The 25,181-nt window shown below is 46.2% G+C and overlaps 1 protein-coding gene across 1 annotated transcript in view; it reads right to left on the bottom strand.

Annotated features, from left to right (window-relative positions):
• Nucleotides 1-5,562: 5,562 nt before the first annotated feature.
• Nucleotides 5,563-25,181, bottom strand: part of STX19 (syntaxin 19) — a 33,860-nt gene continuing 14,241 nt past the window's right edge. Inside the window, exon 3 of the mRNA XM_040338727.1 lies at nt 5,563-6,558. Within this exon, the coding sequence (XP_040194661.1) occupies nt 5,645-6,508 (864 nt within the window). The 5' untranslated portion in view covers nt 6,509-6,558 and the 3' untranslated portion in view covers nt 5,563-5,644. The remainder of the gene's footprint in view (nt 6,559-25,181) is intronic.

The raw sequence follows: 25,181 nt of genomic DNA, 5'->3' as shown, positions 1-25,181 counted from the left end.
ACATTTTGAAATACCTTGGATGGAGCATAATGAGGTAGAATTGTGGGTGCTGCCTATTGCAATCAGTCATATTCCTTGTATTTCATTAACCACTTCCGCTCCGGAAGGTTTTACCCCCTTCATGACCAAACAATTTTTTTGCAATATGGCACTGCGTTACTTTTACTGACAAATGCGAGGTTGTGCAACACTGTACCAAAATACAATTTTTGTCCTTTTTTTCCCACAAATAAATCTTTCTTCTGATTGTATTTGATCGCCTCTGCAGTTTTTATTTTTTGCGCTATAAACAAAAAAACATAGACAATTTAAAAATATATATATATATTTCTTACTTTCTGCTATAAAACATACCCAATAAAAATAAAAAATAAAAATCAAATTTCTTTATCAATTTAGGCCAATATGTATTCTGCTACATATTTTTGATAAAAAACCCAATAAGTGTATATTGATTGGTTTGGGCAAAAGTTACAGGGCCGGATTCAGGTAGATCCGTGCATTGTTACGGCGGCGCAGCGTATCGTATTTACGCTACGCCGCCGTAAGTCAGAGAGGCAAGTGCTGTATTCACAAAGCACTTGCCTCCTAAGTTACGGCGGCGTAGCATAAATGGGGCCGGCGTAAGCGCGCCTAATTCAAATGAGGATGAGGGGGCGTGTTTTATGTTAATTATTGGTGACCCGACGTGATTGCCTTTTTTACCGAACGGCGCATGCGCCGTCCGTGGAATTTCTCAGTGTGCATTGCTCCGAAGTACGCTGCAAGGACGTCATTGGTTTCGACGTGAACGTAAATTACGTCCAGCCCCGTAACGGACGAGTTACGCAAACGACGTAAAATGTTTAAATTTCGACGCGGGAACGACGGCCATACTTAACATTGGCTACGCCACCTAGGGGGCAGGTTTATCTTTACGCGGCGTATCTCTTACGGAAACTGCGTATCTTTACTGCGACGGGCAAGCGTACGTTCGTGAATCGGCGTATGTAATCATTTACATATTCTACGCCGAAAACAACGGAATCGCCACCTAGCGGCCAGCGGAAAAATTACACCCTAAGATACGACGGCGCAGGCCGTCGTATCTTAGCTAGGTTTAAGTGTATCTCAGTTTGAGCATACACTTAAACTTACGACGGGCTTAGATTCCGAGTTACGTCGGCGTATCTACTGATACGCCGACGTAACTCTTTATGAATCCGGCCCATAGTGTCTACAAACTATGGTATTTTTTTTGATTATTATTATTTATTTTTTTACTAGTAATCAGCGATTTGTAGCGGGACTGTGATATTGCGGTGGACAAATCGGACCTCTACCTGACACTTTTAGGGGACCAATGACACCAATACGGTGATCAGTGCTAAAAAAAATGCACTGTCACTGTGGGCTGTATAAGGTATTTACTGGCATAAAAACATTTTTTACTATCCAAAGTTAAAACAACAAGGGCAGAAGATTTAATAGATGGAAAGTTGAAAAAATTGCTGAAGTTCCGCGACCCACGGCTGGGCACTTAAAGAGGACGTACAGGTACGTGCTTGTGCCCAGCCGTGCCATTCTGTCGACGTACTGTACATGTGCAGGAGGCGGTCATTAAGTGGTTAAACATCCCTTTCAATGGAAGGTCTCCCCTTCCCTAAGTTTAATGGAATATATTCAAAATGAACCAGAGTCTTTTAAAATTGGTACTATTGTGGCCACCATTGGGGGGTGGGGACTGGGCCAACAATTATGGCAATCTGTAGGTTCAGCTGAAGAACAGTGCCTGCTCAATACCAGTTTTATTTTATAACCTAACGAAAACCTTTTTTTATAAAAAAAATTATTTCGATGTAGTGAGGGTGTAAGAGAACCATGTCAGGCTTTTATTGCTGTGCCCATATTAGGGAGATTCACTCTGTCTTGTTGTCCAGATTGCCAATTTTACAAAAGGTTTAGCACTGGAAAACACGTTTTGATAGATAAAAAGTGCATTTTATATACATCTACAGTATATAGATCAGAACAAAGGGCCAGATTCATAGAGAACTGCGGCGGCGTAACGTATCGTCTTTAAGTTACACCGCCGCAAGTTTTCAGCGCAAATGCCTGATTCACCAAGCACTTGCGTGTAAACTTACGGCGGTGTAATGTAAAGCCGTCCGGCGCAAGCCCGCCTAATTCAAATGGGGCGTGTACCATTTAAATTAGGCGTGCTCCCGCGCCGAACGTTCTGCGCATGCTCCGTTCGGAATTTTCCCGCCGTACTTTGCGCGAAATTACGGCGCCCCAACGTGTTTTTTGAACGGTGACGTGTGTAACGTAATTTCGTATTCCCAGACGTCTTACGCAAAAAAAAAAAAAAATTTAAATTCGACGCGGGAACGACAGCCATACTTTAACATGTAGGAGTAATTTTACCCCATGTAAATAGCACTCTCAACTTTACAACGCGAAAAACCGACGTAAGAGAATGCGACGAACGCGCGTACCTTCGTGGATCTCCGTAATCAGCTAATTTGCATACCCGACGCTGGAAAACGACGCAAACTCCACCCAGCGGCCGCCGGAGAATTACACCTAAGATCCGAAGGGGTACGAAGCCGTACGCCTGTCGGATCTTAGCCAAAAGCCGTTGTATCTTTGTTTGTGAATGACAAATAAAGATACGACGCGGCAAATTTGAAAGTACGCCGGAGTATCAGCAGATACTCCGGCGTACTTTTTCTGTGAATCTGGCCCAAAATGAGGGACAAATGAGGAGGAATGAGGGACAGAGGGACATTGCTCAAAATCAGGGACAGTCCCTCAAAATCAGGGACAGTCCCTCAAAATCAGGGACAGTTGTCCGCTATGCAGTTGTCACTGAATCAAATTAGATTGTACAATCAGATTGCAATGTGTACAGTTAAGCCCTGTACACACGGGCCGAATGTTAAGAGGCAATGGCCGGTTAAAAAAAAAAAACGGCCGACATTCAGCCTGTGTGTATGTCGGTCTGTCCATCAGAAGCTGACCATTTGACCGGCTTCTGTCAAACTTTCATGCTGAAAAACCAGCAGCCTACCAACTCTCAATCAGCGCTCTAAGCCAATGGTAGAGAGCGCTGACCGTAGTGTTCTGGCGTGAGGCCGTCCCCTGTCAGAAGACAGCAGCTCAGCAGGGGGAAATTGCTGAACTAACCTTGAATGGTTAGTACACTGGCTCCAACCGGAGCTGTCAGTCAAAAAAAAAAACTGTGTACCCGGCTTTAGGCAGGCCATAGACGGTGTCGTCTATGGCCTGCCTTAGCTTAGATTACAGTGGAACCTTGGTTAACGAGTAACGCGGTTAACGAGCATTTGGAAAGACAAGCAACTTTTTTTTTTTAAGTTCTGACTCGATTCGCGAGTGATGTCTCGCAAAATAAGCAGGATTCAAGCCAATGGGGTGTGCAGTACCGCATTTGGCCAGAGGTGCAGGGGCGCCGGTGACACTCGGAACAGTTCAGAGCCATTTGGAATTACTCGGAATCACTCAAAAATACTCCGTTCCTGAGTGTTTTCAAGTCTTTCCGAGGGTTTCCGAGTTCAGCCGAACTGTCCCCGAGTATTACCGAGGCTCTCTGACAGCCCCCCACCTCTGGCCATACGCGGTATTGCATGCCATAGAAGTCAATGCAGAACAAATTATCTTTGTTTCCATTGACTTCTATGGGGAAACTCGCTTTGATATGTGAGTGCTTTGGATTACAAGCACTCCCCTGGAAGGGATTATGCTTGTAATCCAAGATTCCACTGTATTTAGCTTACAACTGGACTTATTTAATCAGTGCCGGTGTTGGGGGACGAGAAAGGTTGAATAATGCCCGGCCTGTACGGAGCATAACGGAGCCGTCGAAAGTTTCGGAACACGAACAGCTGTTGATCAGCTGTACACGGCGCCAGCGCAATGAAGACGACATTGTGCCACACGCTCCCGATGCTTGTGTAAGTCCGCAAGGGGCGAGTGTATTATTCATTGAACTCCGCAAGGGGCGGATGCCTACAAAAGAGGCCGTATTGTATCATGATGGGCAGAGCTCATTCGATGGGGGTGGATTTCTCAAAGGGGCGGATATATTATTGAGAAGCCTGTGTAGTTTATTGAGAAATCCACCCCCAATTTATCAGCTCAATCCATCATTATTAACCACTTAACGACCGCCGCATGTACATATACGTCCACAGAATGGCACGTACAGGCAGATGGGCGTACCCGTTTGTCCCTGCCTAGACGTGGGTCGGGGGTCCAATCGGGACCCCCCCCCCCCCCGGTACATGCGGCGGTCGGAAATGACCTGGGATGAGCCACCCCCTCGCGATCGCTCCCCGGAGCTGAAGAACAGGGAGAGCCGTATGTAAACACGGCTTCCCCGTGCTTCACTGTGGCGGGGCATCGATCGAGTGATCCCTTTTATAGGGAGACACAATCGATGACATCAGACGTACAGCCACACCCCCCTACTGTTGTAAACACACACTAGGTGAAACATAACTCCTTCAGCGCCCCCATGTGGTTAACTCCCAAACTGCAACTGTCATTTTCACAATAAACAATGCAATTTAAATGCATTTTTTGCTGTGAAAATGACAATGGTCCCAAAAATGTGACAAAATTGTTCGAAGTGTCCGCAATAATGTCACAGTCACGAAAAAATTAGTTACGCCATTAGTAGTAAAAAAAAAATAATTAATAAAAATGCAATAAAACTATCCCCTATTTTGTAAACGCTATAAATTTTGCGCAAACCAACCGATAAACGCTTATTGCGATTTTTTTTACCAAAAATATGTAGAAGAATACGTATCGGCCTAAACTGAGGAAAAAAAATGTTTTTTTATATATTTTTGGGGGATATTTATTATAGAAAAAAGTAAAAAATATTGCATTTTTTTCACAACTGTCGCTCTATTTTTGTTTATAGTGCAAAAAATAAAAACCGCAGAGGTGATCAAATACCACCAAAAGAAAGCTCTATTTGTGGGAAAAAAAGGACGTCAATTTTGTTTGGGAGCCACGTCGCAAGACCGCGCAATTGTCTGTTAAAGCGACGCAGTACCGAATCGCAAAACCTGGCCTGGGCCTTTAGCTGCATTTTGGTCCGGGGCTTAAGTGGTTAAATATGGCCTATTCTGTAGGCATCAGCCCCTCACACGCTTTAATCAACATTATATCCGCCCCTTGCAGAGTTGCAAGAGCATCGTGAGCGTGCGGGAGAGATTGGCACAAAGTCGTCTGCTACAGCTGTTCATGTTCGGAGGCTTTCGGCGGCTCCGTACTGTGCAAGCGCTGCGCCTGCGCAGTACACAGCGGGCATTTTTCGACAGGGGACCTTTCTCGTCAGAACGCCGGCATGAATCATGTTCAAAGTTTAATAATTCTTTACAGTCACCCATATTTTATTTTTTGAAGTCCAGTCAGTGATCACTGTTGGTTTCTCCACCTTGTAACATCATAAGTTGTTGTTTGCACAGCTTAGCTGGGTCAGCCCATTACCGCCTACCTGTATGATCAAGCTCTTAAGTTGTGTAAAAATGGGTTTATCACTCAACACAATTTCTCTGTTAAGATTATAGATATCTTGGTTTAATACAAAATTAAATAATGTAAACATGGTAAGTCAAACATCAGTGAAACATTAACAGCAAGGACAACAGCAGCAACACATCCTACACGGGTTTTTCTTTTTGTATTTAACAGCCAATTTGAACTTCTCGGTGGTCTTTTGGACATAGTCTTCTGTATTTTTTGTGGCTATTTCAATATTGTTCAAGAGTTCCCCTTGTTCCTCCACTAAGATATAAATTTGGAGAAAGAGATCCCTTAGGTCCTTCATTTGATGTTCTAGGCTAACCAGCTCTTTGTGTCTTTGCTCAATTTCATTTAATTGTCCTTTCGTGATGTTTGCTTCGGTGAGAAGGTTCTCGTTGAAGACGTCCCATTTGCCTTGCTCCACCATTTTGTTTACTTCCTCCTCGCTCACTTCCCTCCCTGCTACCTCCAGTTGTCTTATGATAAAAGTTTTACATTTTCCTTGCTTTTTAGCAATTGTGTCGTTGTAGTGAAACATTGCTGTTTGAAAACTTCTAAACAGTGCAGCATGGTGGGTCTTCAGAATCCTGGCAGCACTGGAGGACTGGCCAAAGTCCGCTTCTGCTTTTTTCACCTGTAGTAATAAAGTGTCCAGGCGCTTCTTAATGTGTTCCGCTTGGACTTTGATGTCCTTTGTAATATTGCTCTCTTTCTTCAGAACACTGAATCTTCTCATGGAGGAGACCAGGACCTGCTGCTGCTTCTCAAATTTGACCACATTCTGGGAAAGCTCATTAATGTCATTTTGGAGTTTTTTAATGTCATGTAAGTAGCCCTCGATGACAGGCTCCCGTTCAAAGATGACAGCTTGCTGATGTAGGTCTGTAGGTTCTTCTCTGGAATTCTCGGTTTCCTGGGACGCCTTAAGGTCTTTTGCCCTTTGCATTAGCTCCTGAAGGCGATCCTTCATTTTGAATTTGATGTGGCGAAGCAATTGTATGTCTAGATAGCCTCCAAAGCCTAGAAATTAAAAAAGAAAAAAAAAGGTTTAAAAATGTGCCTGCAAGAGGAGATACTCATGTAATTTGAATCCCTGCTAGTTACAGAATAGTAGAATATTTAAGAGGAAGCAGTGTTGCCAACCTACCAGATTGAAATTTACTGACAGCACACACAAAATCTACTGGCACAGCCAAGTTTTTACTGACATTTCCAAAAGTTACAAAATTATAGTTTTAAGTACACATTTCAGTACAGTAAAACCCAGGGGAGGGCTGGGCCAGGGGGCAGGGTGGCAATTGCCTCCCAGGCCACTCTAACTTATGTTCAAAATGGCCGGCAGCCGCTGCCCGCTACCATTTTTGTTTTTTATTCTGCACTTGGAAGTAGGGCCGGGGGCACGGCCACAGTGGTGGACCACTAGCTGTTGCATTCCAGGAGTTGTAGAGGAAACTACAACTCCCTGGGACCGGATTCTTGGAAGCAGGCAGAGGCAGCGAGGGAGTCGGGACGCAGGGCTGCGGGGCTGCGGGGCTGGGCGCTGGCTGCAACTTGACTCCAGGACCAGGAGCATTACTCCCCCAGGAGGCTGCGGCGTGCAAGGATCTGCTGAGCTGAGAGACCCTGACACGCCTAGCTGACCCCCCCATACACCCCATGTAACCTACCCCAGTGATCAGGGTGCATTGATGGGCGCTGGAGTTGGCTGCACTGATGGGCACTGGTGAGGCTGCATTAAAAAAACAGATGGGCCATGGATGGTGAGCTCATTTGGCAGTTCAATGGGCCACTTGACTGGACTTGCCCCCCAGGCCTAAGGCTGCCAGCCCCCCCCCCCCCCGGTTAAACCTTGGCTTGAGAGCATAATTCGTGCCAGAAACATGCTTGTAGTCCAAAGCACTTGTATATCAAAGCATTTTTTTACAGGGTATAAAAGAGAAGAGAGGCACCTCTAAGTGTAGCAATAAGTTGCTAAATGTTGTACCTTCATTAAATGTAACCATATTGCTACACTTAGAGGCTCTTCTCTTCTTTTTTATACTCAGTTGTGACATGATGCTACTCTTATATCAAGACATCGCTTGTATATCAAGACAAAATTTATTAAAACATTTTTCTTGTCTTGCAAAACGCTCTCAAACCAAGTTACTCTCAAACCAAGGTTTTACTGTATTTAGTACAATTTGCAATTAGCAATGTGATTTAAAGGGGTTGTAAAGGTAATTATTTTTTTTCCTAAATAGCTTCCTTTACCTTAGTGCAGTCCTCCTTCACTTACCTCATCCTTCCATTTTGTTTTAAATGTCCTTATTTCTTCTATGAAATCCTCACTTCCTGTTCTTCTGTCTGTAACTCCACACGGTAATGCAAGGCTTTCTCCCTGGTGTGGAGAAAGCCTCTTGAGGGGGGAGGGGGCGAGCAGGCAGGTCAGGACACTCTCTACTTTGCAGATAGAGAAAGGAGCTGTGTGTTAGTGGGCATCCTGACACTCCTGCTCGCCCCCTCCCGCCTCAAGAGGCTTTCTCCACACCAGGGAGAAAGTGTTGCATTACTGTGTGGAGTTACAGACAGAAGAACAGGAAGTGAGGATTTCTCGGAAGAAATAAGGACGTTTAAAAGCAAAATGGAAGGATGAGGTAAGTGAAGGAGGACTGCACTAAGGTAAAGGAAGCTATTTAGGGAAAAAATGTTTTGCCTTTACGCATAGGATTCTGAGTACTTCAGATTTAGTGAATCTCCCCCTCTGTATTTAAGGAACTCCCTTCCACCCCTGATCTATTGATATTCACCTTTTTCAGTGATTATCACAGCCATCAACAAAAGACATGGTGTTGGCTGATGCCGGATTCTAGAGAAACCAGTCCTTTCACCCCTCTGTCATGTGACATTTATCAGACTAACGCTTCGCTTCTAGACCTGAGAACTAGATAGGAGAATAAGGTCACATGCCCTCAATACCACTCCCTCAAAATATTTTCCTAGGGAGTGGGATAAAAAATGGCAGTGTAAAATAGTAATGGAAAACTTGCTCACATGTTTATAAAATCTTCATTTTTTTTTTTTCATTTTGTGAATAGTACAATATCAAGAAAGATCCACAACTCATATTTCAATTGCTCTTGCAATTTTCAGCACAAATACATAATTAACAAATATATCTAGACACATAATTATATGTGCTTACAACAAAACAAACGGAAAAAAACCTAGGGCCAGATTCACAAAAGAGATACGACGGCGTATCTCCTGATACGCCGTCGTATCTCTGAGATACGATTGTCGTATCTATGCGCCTGATTCATAGAATCAGTTACGCATAGATCTCCCTAAGATCCAACAGGTGTAAGTGACTTACGCCGTCGGATCTTAGGCTGCAATTCTAGGCCGGCCGCTAGGTGGCGATTCCATTGCGGTCGGCGTAGAATATGCAAATGACTAGTTACGCCGATTCACGAACGTCCGCTTTGCCCGTCGCTCTAAATTTACGTTTCCGTAGAGATACGTCGCGTAAAACTAAGCATGCCCTCTAGGTGGCCTAACCAATGTCACGTATGGCCGTCGTTCCCGCGTAGAATTTTTAAATTTCACGTCGTTTGCATAAGTCGTCCGTGAATGGCGCTGGATGCCATTTACGTTAACGTCGAAACCAATGACGTCCAATCATCGATCCGATGCTGCATCTGTCCCCTGCTAGCTCTGCAATGAGAACTGAGTGATCAAACATTGATGATCGCTCAGGTCTCTCCCTCCACTCTGAGCAGAGATCCGTGACTGTGAGTCACCGACTCTCTGCTCTCCCCTCCAGCACTCACTGGAGCGCTGGGCTGTGAAGGGGCGGGGGGGCTGGCTCAGGTTCTCAGCAACTTGCTGAGAGGCTGAGTCAGGTGCTGATCCAGGCTTCTGAGCAGATATTGTTGAAAAAATTCCAATTTCGTAGCCTGGACCTACTGCTTGAACTGTCAAACAGTATATGTTCATGTAATAAATTATCTCAACCAATCACCACATAGGCATTGCATATATGGTGCAGTCCATGTGACCAAACTATGCATAAACCAAAGGAGGATAGTCTACCAAGAAAGTCACTTCAGTGGCACACCACAGTTGAATAAAAATATTTTATTATAGAAAAATACACCATTAATATGTTTGTTTTTTTTTTTTGCTGTTTTGTGATATTGATTTTGCGTTTTTCTATAATAAAATATTTTTATTGAACCGTTATGTGCCACTGAAGTGACCTTCTTGGTAAGCTATTCTCCTTTTGTTTCTGAGCAGATACTGACCATATGGTCGGGATCTTTTCAGAGCCTTGACTGGCTCTGTGACTCAGCCCACTGTCATCTAAAAATGGATCACAGGAGTGCTGAATGAACTGCACTCCTACAGTATAGGAGAAATATGGCCAAAAACCTAAAGACTGACCCTAAAGCCTCATACACACGATCGGACTTCCAACTGACTTTTCCGTGGATTTTGCTCCGAAGGGCGTTGTCCGTGAACTTGGTATGCATACACACGGTAGGTTTGTTGTCAAAACGTCTGATCGTGTGTACGGGCCTTATAGACCCATACAAACAATCAGGCTTTTTAAAAACAAACCTCCAACGGACCTGTTTTTGCAGACAATCCAACCGTGTGTGCGCTCCATGGGACAAACTTTTTCACTTTTTCATCGGACAAATGTTCACTGTGAGAACAGACAAACTTTCCGGCAACAAATGTCCTACGACGGCTATTTCGATCGTGTTTACTGTGCTGTTCTCCTTATAGTTATTTGTACATTACATTATTAATCTTTATTTCTACATGTTTGTTTTCATGCATTTCTTTCACTGCTGCCATCTGCTGGCCAGAATTTGCATGCCACACGTCCCTGTTCTTGTTAGTAAAGTTTTTTCTAAATTGGAGGCGTGGACTCTTGCTGGGCAGGTCTCTTCACTGGGAGCAGCCATTTTCAGTATCTCCTCATGGCTGTGTGACTAGACACTCCACATTTTTGGGCTCGTGAGAAGGCATCAGTTTTTGACCACGCAGAAGTCAGCAGAAGTCAGCTGTAGTTAGCAGCAGCTCAGCAGCAGCTCTGCAGCCACAGCAGCTAGCCTCAGGACATATTCTAACAAGTCAGCATTGATACCACTACTACAGAACAGTATTGTATCACCGTTTGTTGTCTTATCTGGATTGAATAAACCCACGCTGATTTCATCTTCATGTCTGAGTCTGGATCCATCTAACCTGAACATCTGCAGGTCCTGTCTGCCCCACTGCTTGGATACGAAGGTAAGAAGTCACACAGCTATTATCAGTTATACCTTCATTCGCCTTCATGTGGGAACAGAACAGTCAAAAACTGCCTTAATGTCCACACCCCAGTCACAGATTCCCTCAGAGTTACCACACTAAGGAATCGCCCTGCAACAGGCCTATCTGCAGCGAATCTGCCCGGCTACACCGCATGTCCACAGTATCTTTACTATTGCCTGAAAGCCCTCCACAACTCATCAAGCCGTTTCCTATATCCCATATCAACCTTTGCTCGCATAGCAGAACTGTTAACGCACACGGGGTCCCTCTCTAACCTAAACCCCCGCAAATCACTTAAAACACCTGAGGAACCTTGCCAGAGTGCCCCAGCGCAGCCACACTGCAATTTTCAGCCCCCAATTCAAAAGTTTATTTTCTTAAAGAGACAGCGCACCTTAAATCAAAATGGACAAAAAGGACCTTGCACAGTTCCCCAGTGATGAAACAGAGCTAATGCAGCCTGATACTGATCACCAAGAAGTACAGGAAGCAGAACCCACACTTCCAGCAGACCAAGTCGTGCGACCAAGACGCTCCCTCAAACCAACAATAAAGGTCAGGGAAAACTATCAAACCACAAAAGATGAGTTATGCGATAACCTGGAAGAGCTATGGGAGCGAGTTTCCTCCCTCATGTCAGGACTTAAATCCTCTGGTGATACCTCAAGCTTACAAGTTGGCATCAGGCGGCTGAACACAGCTCATGAAGGATACAAGAGACTGTTCACAAGGTATATAACCTTTCTAAAAAACGTTAATAATGATGAAGCCCTTTCAGAACTGAGCAAGGCAGAATCTATAGACATTCAAAGAGACACCATGGTGCTGCTTGCTAAAGATAAAGCGGAACTCCGCATCTCCCATTTGCAAGAAACTAGATCACACAGATCAAATTCATCCAAACATTCCTCTCGGTCATACAGATCATCGTGCTCAAGAAGCTCAACCCTAAGCGACAGACTACTAGAGGCCCGCATAAACGCAGAGCAATCCAAAGCCAGACGTTCCTTCACTGAAAAAGAAGCTCTGGCAAAAGCAGAAGCAGAGGCCAAGAGGGCAGACGCAGAAGCAGAGGCCAAGAGGGCAGACGCAGAGGCAGAGGCCAAGAGGGCAGAAGCAGAGGCCAAGAGGGCAGACGCAGAAGCAGAGGCCAAGAGGGCAGAAGCAGAAGCAGAGGCTCGAATAAAGATTCTTGAATCAGAGATGGAAGAGGAAGTTGCATTAGCTAAAGTAAGACTACTTGAGCAAGCATTAAGCCAAGGTCTTGATCCAGTCTGCTCGCTACCACAGGAGGTAGAAGATTCAGCTTACCGCACCAGCGACTATGTGCTGAAACAATTATCTGCATTACCCCCAGTATGCAGTACCATCCAAGCTGACAAGGCCGAAACCTCAAAGTCATGTCCACCTACAGTGCCAGTGTCACTTACAGCACCCGAGAAATCTGATGGTGTTCACCCAGATGTGCCTTCTCAAGGACAGTTATTACGAAACTACAAAAAGGGCCATCAGGCGTTTCCTGGCCTACCTCAACAGCTCAAGCAGCAGTCCTCACGATCTACAGAGACTAGATCACAGCTCAATCCTGCAGCAGCATCATTCTACCTGGATGCATCTCACCCTTTCACGCCGCAAAGCCTACACGCCCCGGCGGCACCACAGGTTGTCGTGGCAACAAGCAGTGAGAAATCAGATATGTCTGAGTTGGCCAGGATTATGGCGAGCAGAGAGCTAATTAACACAAGTCTCTCAAAATTTGATGACCGTGCAGAGAGCTATAGAGCTTGGAAGGCAACTTTCAAGGCCACCATTGCCAACCTCAAACTAGACGCAGAGAAGGAGCTCAACCTCATGATCTCATGGCTGGGTCCAAGCTCCACAAATCGCATCAAGAGCCTCAGAACTGTCTATGTGGGACAAGCAGAAGCAGGTCTCGCTGCCGCCTGGCAGAGACTCGAACGTACCTTTGGCAGTGCAGAAGCTATAGAGAAGGCCCTATTTAAGAGATTGCAGAACATTCCAAAGATCAATCTTAAGGACGTCCATAAGCTTCAGGATTTGAGTGACCTGCTCATGGAACTAGAGCTTGCCAAAAGAGACCCTCGTCTGATCGGGCTATGCTACCTGGATACAGCCCATGGAGTGAACCCAATTGTCGTGAAATTACCATACAGTCTGCAAGAAAAGTGGGCGGCATCAGTCTCAAGGTACAAAAGGGTGCATGACATCACCTTTCCATTTATTCATTTCTGCAGATTCATTGAAGAACAGTCCCAGATGAGGAATGACCCCAGCCTCGATTTCCTGGAGTTCAACACTACAGCTCCAGCGACACCATCACCAAGGTATGAGAGTGCCATGCATAAACACAGAGACTTCAAGAGCAGCGTGAGTGTTAGAAAGACTAACCTACCATCTTATGCAGCACCCATGGGTAAACAGTACAATACCTCATCAGGAGACAAGTCCTTCAATCGTGAATGTCCCATTCATAAAAAACCACACTCACTGAACAAATGCAGAGGGTTTAGATCCAAACCCATACAGGAGCGCAAGAAGTTCCTCAGCGAGCTTGGGGTATGTTTCAGATGCTGCGCTTCATTGGAGCACATGGCTAAGGACTGTAAATCCATCATCAAGTGTGAGGAGTGTCATAGTGAAAGACATGCCTCGGCTATGCACCCAGTTCCACTGCACAGAGACTCACCAGCTGCCGTCGCCACCAGTCCCGCTCCAAGTCATGGCGGGGAGCCCCAGAACCACGCTAACGCAGCCGCCGATGTTTCCTGCTCATGTTTGGAAGTATGTGGCGAGGGCCAGGGTGAGAAATGTTGTGCCCGAATATGCCTAATCAAGGTCTATCCAGAGGGACTACCAGAAAAGGCAGTAAAAATGTATGCCATCATCGATGACCAAAGCAACCGGTCCCTAGCAGGACCTAAATTCTTTGAAGCCTTCGGGATAAAGGGACCATCAGAACCCTACATCTTAAACACCTGCTCAGGCCGCATTGAGACTAGCGGCAGGAGGGCGCAAGGATTCATTGCTTCCCCCATCCGTGGGAATACTGAAATACCCCTACCAACACTGATTGAATGCGATCAAATACCCAACCATAGGGATGAGATTCCTACCCCAGAAGCTGCGTTTCACCAACCGCACCTAAGGCACCTAGCCAACGTTATCCCACCTATGGACGACGATGCTGAGATTCTACTCCTGCTTGGCAGAGACAATCTAAGGGTGCACAAGGTGCGCCAACAGTGTAATGGTCCTGACTACGCGCCATTTGCCCAGAGGCTGGACCTGGGATGGGTAGTCATAGGAAACGTATGTCTGGATCAACCAGAAATCGACTCCTTCAAAACGTACGTGCATGGAGATGGACGCACAACTTGCATTAAGCCGTGTCCTCATCACTATGAAGTGAAAGAGAAGTCTCCAGACCTCGTACAACCACCTGACATCATTTCTCCCCTCTTTGCTGACGACTTGGGGAGATCAGTCTTTCGCACAACCAAGGATGATGATAAGGTAGCCTTATCAATAGAAGACAGAGAGTTCATTAAGATAATGGACAGCGAGTTCTTTAAAGATGAAACCAATCACTGGGTTTCTCAATTACCCTTCCGAACCTCCAGGGTAAGACTCCCAGACAATCAGGAGCAAGCGCTATCCAGATCTAACTATCTTCAGCGTACCATGAACAGCAAGCCTGAGACGAGAGAACACATCGTTGTACCATTCGAACTTAATCCAGCGGACCACGCAACCAGGCCTACGTCTGTGGGTACCTTTGCTAAATCTACTTGGCTTACAGGCCCAGAGTTTCTGCTAGGACGGGCAGACAAATGTGAACAGGAAGTTTACAGCATCCAGGATCCGGATAATGATCCAGAAATCCGCGCCGAAGTTAGCGCACTAGTCACTGAAACAAAGCAGACCTCCAGGCTTGACTGTCATCGTTTTGAACATTTCTCCAGTTGGATGAGACTCGTCAGAACCATTGCAAGGTCAGTGCACATCGCCAGATGTTATCACAACACTCAAGAAGATAAAGATTGTCACGGTTGGCACATCTGTCATAAACCATTCTCTGCTGAGGACATTTCTCATAGCGAGTCTCTCATAATACGTCATGTCCAGCAGCAGGAATTTAACGTAGAATGGAAGTGCTTGAACAACAGACAGCAGATTCCTATAAAAAGACCTCTTGCTAACTTAAATCCAATTATGGACACTTTTGGCCTGCTCAGAGTTGGTGGTCGTTTGAATCAAGCCCACCTAGGAGTTGCGGAGCAAAATCCTGTCATTATTCCCAGCAAACATCATATCACCACGTTGCTGATCCGACATTACCACAAAAAGACTGAACACCAGGGCAGACAAATCACTGAGGGCAAGTTAAGGTCTGCGGGTCTTTGGATTATAGGTATGAAGAAACGTGTAGCCCAACTACTGCATGACTGTGTGCACTGTCGTAAAGCCAGAGGAAAACAGCTACACCAACAAATGGCCGACTTGCCCGCGGATAGACTATGCACAGAGCCGCCCTTCACCTACACTGGCCTAGACGTCTTTGGACCATGGATGGTGTCCGCACGTAGAACCCGTGGTGGTCACGCAAACAGTAAACGTTGGGCCGTGCTATTTACTTGCATGAGTGTGCGAGCCGTTCATATAGAGGTGATAGAATCTATGGACACATCCAGCCTCATTAATGCCTTAAGACAGTTCTTCGCCATCAGAGGACCAGTGAAACAGTTGAGGTCAGACCAGGGAAGTAACTTCATCGGCGCCTGTAGAGAACTGAACATCGACACTAAGCCTATCCAAGATCAGTTGGCGGAGAAAGGTTGCACCTGGATTTTTAATCCTCCTCATAGTTCCCACATGGGGGGTTCCTGGGAGAGAATGATCGGGATCTCACGCAACATCTTAAATTCTATGTTGATGGATGTAAACTCTTCAAGACTTACGCACGAGACTCTCGTCACTCTTCTCGCTGAAGTTTCAGCTATCATCAATTCAAGACCCCTTGTGCCAGTATCTATGGATCCTGAAACACCAGCCATACTGTCTCCGGCTATTCTACTTACCCAAAAAACGGACAATATGCTCACGCCTAGTGGAGAATTTACCCATGGGAATATCTACCAAAAACACTGGAAACGTGTACAACACCTGGCAGATTACTTCTGGAACAGATGGCGTAAAGAGTATCTCAATATTCTTCAAGGAAGGAGGAAATGGCAACATCAAAGGACCGAAAGGATCACCTGGCCTATGGGACTAATTACAAAGGTTCTTCCTAGCAAGGATGGCAAGGTCCGAAAGGTGGAGCTGAAGATCTTCAGGAAGGGTGAGCTTAAAACTTTTGCAAGGCCGATTAACGAACTCATTCTAATATTACCCATCGAGAACGTTCCTGAAGGATGAAAAAGGACTGAACTCGAACTTCACAGTTTTACCCGCTATGGGTCAGCCAACCCACTATGTCATGTTTATTGCATTTCACATGTTCTTTGTTACAGGTTGTATTATATTTTATGGACATTCATCCTAGTGAAATCTCCTTACGTAAATTTCAGACGGGGAGTGTGCTGTTCTCCTTATAGTTATTTGTACATTACATTATTAATCTTTATTTCTACATGTTTGTTTTCATGCATTTCTTTCACTGCTGCCATCTGCTGGCCAGAATTTGCATGCCACACGTCCCTGTTCTTGTTAGTAAAGTTTTTTCTAAATTGGAGGCGTGGACTCTTGCTGGGCAGGTCTCTTCACTGGGAGCAGCCATTTTCAGTATCTCCTCATGGCTGTGTGACTAGACACTCCACATTTTTGGGCTCGTGAGAAGGCATCAGTTTTTGACCACGCAGAAGTCAGCAGAAGTCAGCAGTAGTTAGCAGCAGCTCAGCAGCAGCTCTGCAGCCACAGCAGCTAGCCTCAGGACATATTCTAACAAGTCAGCATTGATACCACTACTACAGAACAGTATTGTATCACCGTTTGTTGTCTTATCTGGATTGAATAAACCCACGCTGATTTCATCTTCATGTCTGAGTCTGGATCCATCTAACCTGAACATCTGCAGGTCCTGTCTGCCCCACTGCTTGGATACGAAGGTAAGAAGTCACACAGCTATTATCAGTTATACCTTCATTCGCCTTCATGTGGGAACAGAACATTTACACAGTCCAAAATACAAACACGCATGCTCAGAACCAATGCTAAAGATCAGACAACAATAGCAGATGTTGCCCAAAGAGTGGCGGTAAAGAGCAGAACAAACACGTAGTACGTCTATTACGTCACTACGTTCATGTTTGTTGGCTGAAACAAACGTGAACGTGTATGCATACCAAGTTCACGGACAACGCCCTTCGGAGCAAAATCCACGGAAAAGTCTGTTGGAAGTCCGATCGTGTGTATGAGGCGTTAGAGAGACCTTAGAAGTCGCCATTGCTAACTTGTTTTTGAAGATAAAGGCTCAAGAACTGTCATCCTGATTTTGGTAAACTTCCTAAATGACTCACTAAGACCCCTTTCACACTGAGGAGTTTTTCAGGCGGTACAGCGCTAAAAATAGCGCTGCTATAGCGCCTGAAAAACTCCTGCACTGCATACTCAATGTGAAAGCCCGAGGGCTTTCACACTGAGGTGATGCGCTGGCAGGAGAGAAAAAAATCTCCTGCCAGCAGCATCTTTGGAGCGGTGAGAGGAGCGGCGTGTATACCGCTCCTTCACCGCTCCTTCCCATTTAAAACAATGGGAAACCGCGGCAATACCGCCAGAAATGCGCCTCTGCAGAGGCGCATTGCGGGTGGTATTAACCCTTTATCGGCCGCTAGCAGGGGTTAATACCGCACTGCTAGCCACCGAATCCCACGGCAAATCCGACGGTATCGCGGCGCTATTTTTTGCGGCGCTATACCGCCACCGCGCCTCCCGCCCCAGTGTGAAAGGAGCCTAACTTGGACCAAGCATTTAGCCAGTACATTCTGAGCCGGATTCAGCAAGAATTTACGCCGGCGCATCTATAGATACGCCGCGTAAATTCAAAGCTGCGCCGGCGTATCTTCTTTCTGTATTCAGAAAGCAAGATACGCCGAAATTAGGCTAAGATCCGACTGGCGTAAGTCTCTTACGCCGTCGTATCTTAGGGTGCATATTTACGCTGGCCACTAGGTGGCGCTTTCGTCGTTTTCGGCGTAGACTATGCAAATTACCTAGATACACCGATTCACAAACGTACGTGTGCCCAGCAGAATTTTTTTACGTTCTTTGTGTAAGGCTTTTCCGGCGTAACGTTGCTCCTGCTTCTATGAGGCGTACGCAATGTTAAGTATGGACGTTGTTCCCGCGTCAAATTTTTAATTGTTTACGTTGTTTGCGTAAGTCGTTCGCGAATAGGGCTGGACGTAATTTACATTCACGTCGAAAGCAATGACGATTTGCCGACGTCATTTGGAGCATGCGCACTGGGATACGTCCACGGACGGCGCATGCGCCGTTCGTTAAAAACGTCAAAAACGTGGGGTCACTACTATTTTACATAGTACACGCCCCCAACTAGCCTATTTTGAATTAGGCGGGCTTACGCCGGCCCAGTTACACTGCGCCGCCGTAAGTTTCAGCGCAAGTTCTATGTGAATACACAACTTGCTGCTCAAACTTACGGTGGCGTAGTGTATCTGGGATACGCTACGCCCGCCTAAAAATAGGCGATTCTCTCTGAATCTACCCCTCTGTGTTTAGCTCTGAACTGTCTGTGAGCATTGACACTTGTGTTCACCAGGCTGCAGGAAAAGCTTGTGAACACACAATTGGGTTCAACCCTTCCCATTCCACTCAAATTCATAAAATAACAGCAACACAATTACTTATCCTGCCACTAAGTTTGTAATTTCCCTGAAAAGTTCTTTAAAAGGTCATGTGAATGTGAACTTCAGATAATGCTATGAAATGTCTGGGAGAAGCTCATTTCATGACATTAAAGATTGAACTCATTCTTTTTCGGGTTTTTTTTTTTTTTTAGTTACGGCTCACTCACACGGGTGTAGTGGTCTGTATGGTTCACAACCAGGGTTCCTCTAGAAGTCGTTAGGGGTTCCTTGAGCTGTGGCATATTGATCTCTTACCTACACCCATGACAAATATTATGGGCAGAGTTTTCCACTTACATATTACTTGTACAGTGACCACCAATGCAAGGGTCTACTACACTGTGACCACTAATGTAACGGGCTACTTATCCACCAACTGCAAATTTAAGGGGTACATCTACACTGACTAGGCCGAAGTATAGTAGATATTATAGTAGATACTGGCCACCATTCAGCCCATGTGTACGGGGCCTTGTTTGACAGAAGACATTCTCACAGAAGGCTTTTGTAGTGCTCACCCCCGAAGGAGCCGCTGGTTATAGATTGGGTGGCATGTTACCTCTGTGATCTCTGCCACAGACCCTCCCTAGAACTTAGATCATGGAGACAATATGCCGTGGTAGAATTTAAGCTAGAATCGCCTTCAGGTAGTATTTTCAATCAGGTTACCGACTGACAGGTTGCTGGCATCCAACCTTTCAGTGTCCGGTTACCTTGATCCCGATGGATTGTCTAGGCCCTGTTGGATCGCCAGCCTCTCTTGGCTCTCCTCAGGCGGACTCCCCACCGAACAGCTATCTTGCTTGGGATCTTCTTAGAACTGGGGACCCAGTCGAATACTGGGGCCCCGCCACAGCTTTAAATATTCCGTGCCAACATGGTCCCGGAACCAGGAACACCGCGTGGCACGCGCACCCCGGCCCGGTAGGCCATCTCGCCGGGGGGGCCGTGATGTGTGGTCACCCTAAAGGTGGGTGCCACATCAGGAAAAGACCCCGCCTCAATGGCGTCTGCTCCAGAAGTACCCTCTCCCAGCATGCCCCGCGACAGAAACTCCCTCCTGATTGGCTGCTGGCAAGAGGCACCCCAGCCTGGACTCCACTGGCGCCACCCGTCGCCCCGGGGTGGTATAACACCCCGGCAACAACAGAATGAGCCCACAGCACAGCCCAGCTGAAACAGAGACCCTTTGTAGAATTGAAATCAGAATCAAAGTCTGTATACTCTGATTACCCCCTAAATTTTGTCAGCACCGGTACTTAGAAGTAACCCGGCGCTACACTTTTGTCAAACAAGCTTGCTGGAAAACCAGCAGCCAATCAGCATCCGATCAGTGCTCTCAGCCAATAGCTGCGAGTGCTAACTAATGTGTTCTAGCTCAGGGCGGGGTCCCCTGTCAGAACACAATAGCCCTGTAGGGAGATCGCTGTACTAACATTGCATCGTTAGTATAATGACCTCTTATGGAGCTCCACTGATTTGTAACTGCTTTGAGACCTACCGTGTGTACCAGGCTTTAGGGGCTCATCTACTGCTGGCCTCCAATGGCAAAGGTGAGTTCCCTATTGAGCACCACTGTAAGGGGACATTTTTCTACTGATCTCCAATGTAAGGGGACATTTCTCTATATTATATACAGTACATACACCATATTCTATTCCCTCTAAACCTTACCGATCACACTAAAATACCTTACCTGCAAATACACTATTTTTAGCAGGGGTTCCCTAGGCCCAAAGGTTATTTCAAGGGTTCCTCAATGTTATTTTTTATAAATACTGTCATAGGCTAACAGCCAAATTTCATGTCACAGACCCTGGACTGATGGTCACAGCATGGCCCCTTTCACACCAGCGGATTGATTGGGTCCGCCTGTCCGTTTTTCAGGTAGACCCAATCGGACCACACATTGTTCTTAATGGGTCTGCTGTCACCCTGCCGGCATCTGATCCAATCCAGGCCACTAAAAAGCAGACAGATGGGGATACGTTCGCCTATACGTTCGACATCCGTCCGGCAGTCCTTTTCCATCCGACCACCCCATAGAGAACAGCAGGCTGTGTCCTTGTTTGCTCTGCATAGCGGAGTGCACACGGACCTGTCATCTGCCTGCTCAACGGGGATCAGTGGAGAGATCCCCCGCTCAGCAGGCAGATCCACTTGAACGGATTCCACCCTGTGTAAAAGGGGCCTTACACACACATTTTTAAAACAGAATTTAAGGCAGGCCATACACAGTTTAAATCTCAAGCCATATATGGTTAGGCTGAATGTACCATCTTGATTGATCAACTAGGGCACAACCAGCCTGACGGATTTTACATGTGATTGTGGCTAGAGGCTGCTATAGCCATACCTCTCAACTTTCCAGATTTCCACCACGGGACATTCTTCCTGCAAACAAAGTTGTTGAGCGGGACGCAGATTTTTTTTTTAAACTTCCTGCAGTTGTTGTTGAGCGGGGGGGGGGGGGGGTCGGGTGGTATTACAAGGAGAGGTGCCGTCTGGCCAGCGTACGCCCGACATTCTTCCTTTGCAGGAATATAACTGCTGTCGTGGGAATGCGGGAATCGGGTGTCTATGCAGGAGAGTCCTGCAGAATCTGTGCATGTTGGTAGGTATGCTATAGCTGCTAGCAATAATCACTGACTTCTCCTGGCGGGGATGGCTAGAATACAATGGCTCAGCAGGAGGGATTCCCACATCAACACAGTCTGTTTTGTTTGTAGGAAAGACATTTGTACCCTGTATGGCCTGCCTAACTCTCTCAATCAACATCAACTATTTTTAATCCTTTTGCTTCTAGCCTTAGTCATAAAAAAAAAAACGGGCCCTTTAAGACTTTAAAAATGTCGTTCTGCAGCGCCGCCCCCTCTGGCTCTTGCAAATAACATACATTCATGGATTGCATGAATGTATGTTATTGTGGCCAGCTGCCACTGGTCTATTCAGATGGCCGGACATAGGGCGCTGGCTATCTGAATAACAGCAGCTGGTTGGCTGTGCGGAAGTGCCTATCAGAGCCAGCGGCTCTGATATCCTTTCCGAGTACAGCCCTCGGCTCCCAAATGTCTTATCCTCGGAACATACGTGGGCTGCGTCCCTTGGATAAGACTGACGGCCGTCTCAGCCAATTAGGTTCACAGATTCTGGTTATCGGTAACCTGATTGGCTGAAGCGTCATCGAGGGTGGGAGAGGACATCGAGGGACGTGGAAGCAGAAAGGTAAGTGCATTTTACAGGGCACAGCGGCGACAATGGCCACAGAGGCGACAAAGGGCACAGTGGCATCAATTGGTACAGTGGTGACAAAGGGCATAGTGGCGACAAAGGGCACAGTGGCATCAATTAAAGGGCACAGTGACATGCACAGTGGCAACAATGGGCACAGTGGTGACAATTAAAGGGCACAGTGACATGCACAGTGGCGACAATTAAAGGGCACAGTGGTGAAAATTGGCACAGTGGCGACAATTGAGGGGCACAGTGGCTGCGTTTGATGGCATGGCACAGTGGTGACAATTGATGGCACGGTGGCTGTGTTTGATGGCATGGCACAGTGACTGCGTTTGATGGCATGGCACAGTGGCTGCGTTTAATGGCATGGCACAGTGACTGCGTTTGATGGCATGGCACAGTGACTGCGTTTGATGGCATAGTGACTGCATTTGATGGCATGGCACAGTGGTGACAATTGATGGCACAGTGGCTGCATTTGATGGCATGGCACAGTGGTGACAATTGATGGCACAGTGGCTGCGTTTGATGGCATGGCACAGTGGTGACAATTGATGGCACAGTGGCTGCGTTTGATGGCATGGCACAGTGGCTTCGTGTGATGGCATGGCACAGTGGTGACAATTGATGGCACAGTGGCTGCGTTTGATGGCATGGCACAGTGGTGACAATTGATGGCACAGTGGCTGCGTTTGATGGCATGGCACAGTGGTGACAATTGATGGCACAGTGGCTGCGTTTGATGGCATGGCACAGTGGTGATAATTGATGGCACAGTGGCTGCGTTTGATGGCATGGCACATGACAATTGATGTCACAGTGGCTGCGTTTGATGGCATGGCACAGTGGCTGCGTTTGATGGCATGGCACAGTGGTGACAATTGATAGCCTACGATGTGCGCATGCACCATGGTTACATCAGTTCAGCTGATCGGCAACTCAGCTGGAGCGTGGCTCCTTCCTGTGCATGCGCGGGCACTAATCGATGGGGGGCACTTCTCGACAGAACACCGGATCTTCAGAGTGCATGTGCCAGTGATGTCACTGGCTGCATTTAGAGTAAATATCTCCTAAGCGGCGCACGTTTAGGAGATATTCAGTCTACCTACAGGTAAACCTTATTAGAGGCTTTTTGGCAGCTCAGGTAGACTAAAAATGATTTCAATGTAGTAAAAAATATAGTATTTATTCACATATATCCTACCAACTACTTTTCCGAACTTACCAACCTTAGGGCCCATATCCTTTGGAACCTCCATTTAATTATATATATCCCCCATGTATGTATACACATACAAAGCCTCAGAATTGTAATACACATTATTCTGTTGCAGGTCATTTTTTCCCTTTCTCCGCTGTGTTTTTCTTCCCCCCCCCCCCCCCCCCCCGTCGATCCATTCCACACTGGTTCCTTTTCTAGGGGGTGACCCCCTGTTGTGTCAAATGGGGTTCCCCGGTGCGGACGCCTGTGTATGATATCCAGGGATCGGACTAGCTCTGGAGGGACCATCGGACACCCCTATCCAACATTGAGCTACTACATCGAGACCGTTTTACATTTCTACCAATGGTAAATAATAAAATTAAAACACTCCCTCATACTGTATGGTTATATTATCATGTACCCTTTGTTCCCCTTTTTCCACCCCTCTCTCCCTTTTATTTAAAGTTTTTTTCCATATGAATGTAATGATGGGCGGTTTTTTAAAGGGGTATTTACACTTTTTTAACCTAAAATTTTAATTAAAGACTATGAGATGTCTAACCTATATATGTTCCCTTCCAGTCACAACACTAAAAACCTCTGAAGAAGACCAGTAGGGTCGAAACGCGTTAGTAACAGTTTATACTGCAACATATTTTATCAGCCGTATAAATGTAATGTTGTGTACTGTTTAATACTATACATGTAAATCATGTCTCTTTGTTATGCCGCAACTCATTTTCTATCATGCAACCCACTTTTTGCCCTACTTTTTTGATAAAGGAATTTTTATATATGTGAATAAATACTATGGGCCATATTCTGAGTACAGTTACGATAGAGTATCTCAGGATACTCTATCGTATCACTCTTTTTTGGCCCGCGTATCTATGCGAGTGATTCTTAGAATCATTTTCGCATAGATACGCTTAAGATCCGACATGTGTAAGTCACTTACACTGTCGGATCTTAAATGTAATTACCCAGCCGGCCGCTAGGTGGCGTTTACGTTCAGGTCTCATTTGTTTATGCAAATGAGCCTGATACGCCGATTCCCGAACGAATTTGCGTCGCGTAACCGTCGCTAACGTCGTTTGCGTAAGCGTAAGGTTACCCCTGCTATATGAGGGGTAACCTTACGCCAGTCCCACGTACGCCATGTTAAGTATGGCGTCGGGTCCGCAACGTCTTTTTCCGTCGGGTACGTCGTTTCCCTAAGTCGTTCTTGAATACGACTTTACGTCAATGACGCACACGTCGGCGTCATTGACGTTTTCCGCCGAGAACTGGAGCATGTGCACTGGGCTATTTTAAGCCCGGCGCATGCGCAGTTCATTCGAATCGGGGGCGCGCTTAATTTAAATACAAGCCGCCCCCTTGGAGTTACGCGGAGATACGCCGGGCCAATTACACTACGCCGCCCCAAACTACGGAGCAAGTGTTTAGGGAATACAGCACTTGCTCCTGTAGGTTGGGGCGGCGGAGTGTAAATGGCTTACGCGACGCCCGCCCAAAATCTACAGGAATATGGCCCTATATTTTTTACTACATTGAAATAATTTTTCGTCTACCTGAGCTGCCAAAAAACCCCAACTGGGAAAATTTCTCTATTGCATTTATCGGGGTGAGCAGCAATTTTCTCTCCACTCCATGTGTTCTGTCCCTTCTACCTTATTATAGGCTTACCTGTCTGGAAAAATGACCAGGCGGGGTTTAATAAAGAAATGCATTCTGGATTATAATAGCATTTTCTCCACTCCCTACTGTCAGCCGTCTCCTGATTTAGAAAAATTCTTTATTTTTGGATAGGATGGATAAAGAACGATCGTCTGTTTCATTCGCATTCATAATGGGTTAATTGTTATACAAGGAAGCACAAAGGTGGAGCTGCTCCCTATAGACATAAAGTGCAGATTAGCATACATACACAAAACACTGAGAGGGACAAAGGAGGAAGAGATAAGGACAAGGCTGTGGTTTCAGCTATGTGAAAGTCACACGAGCCA

This window comes from Rana temporaria, chromosome 2 (genome assembly GCF_905171775.1).
Source record: "Rana temporaria chromosome 2, aRanTem1.1, whole genome shotgun sequence".
Taxonomy (NCBI): domain Eukaryota; kingdom Metazoa; phylum Chordata; class Amphibia; order Anura; family Ranidae; genus Rana; species Rana temporaria.
Note: the sequence above shows the minus strand (reverse complement) of the source record. Positions and strands in the feature narration are given on the sequence as shown.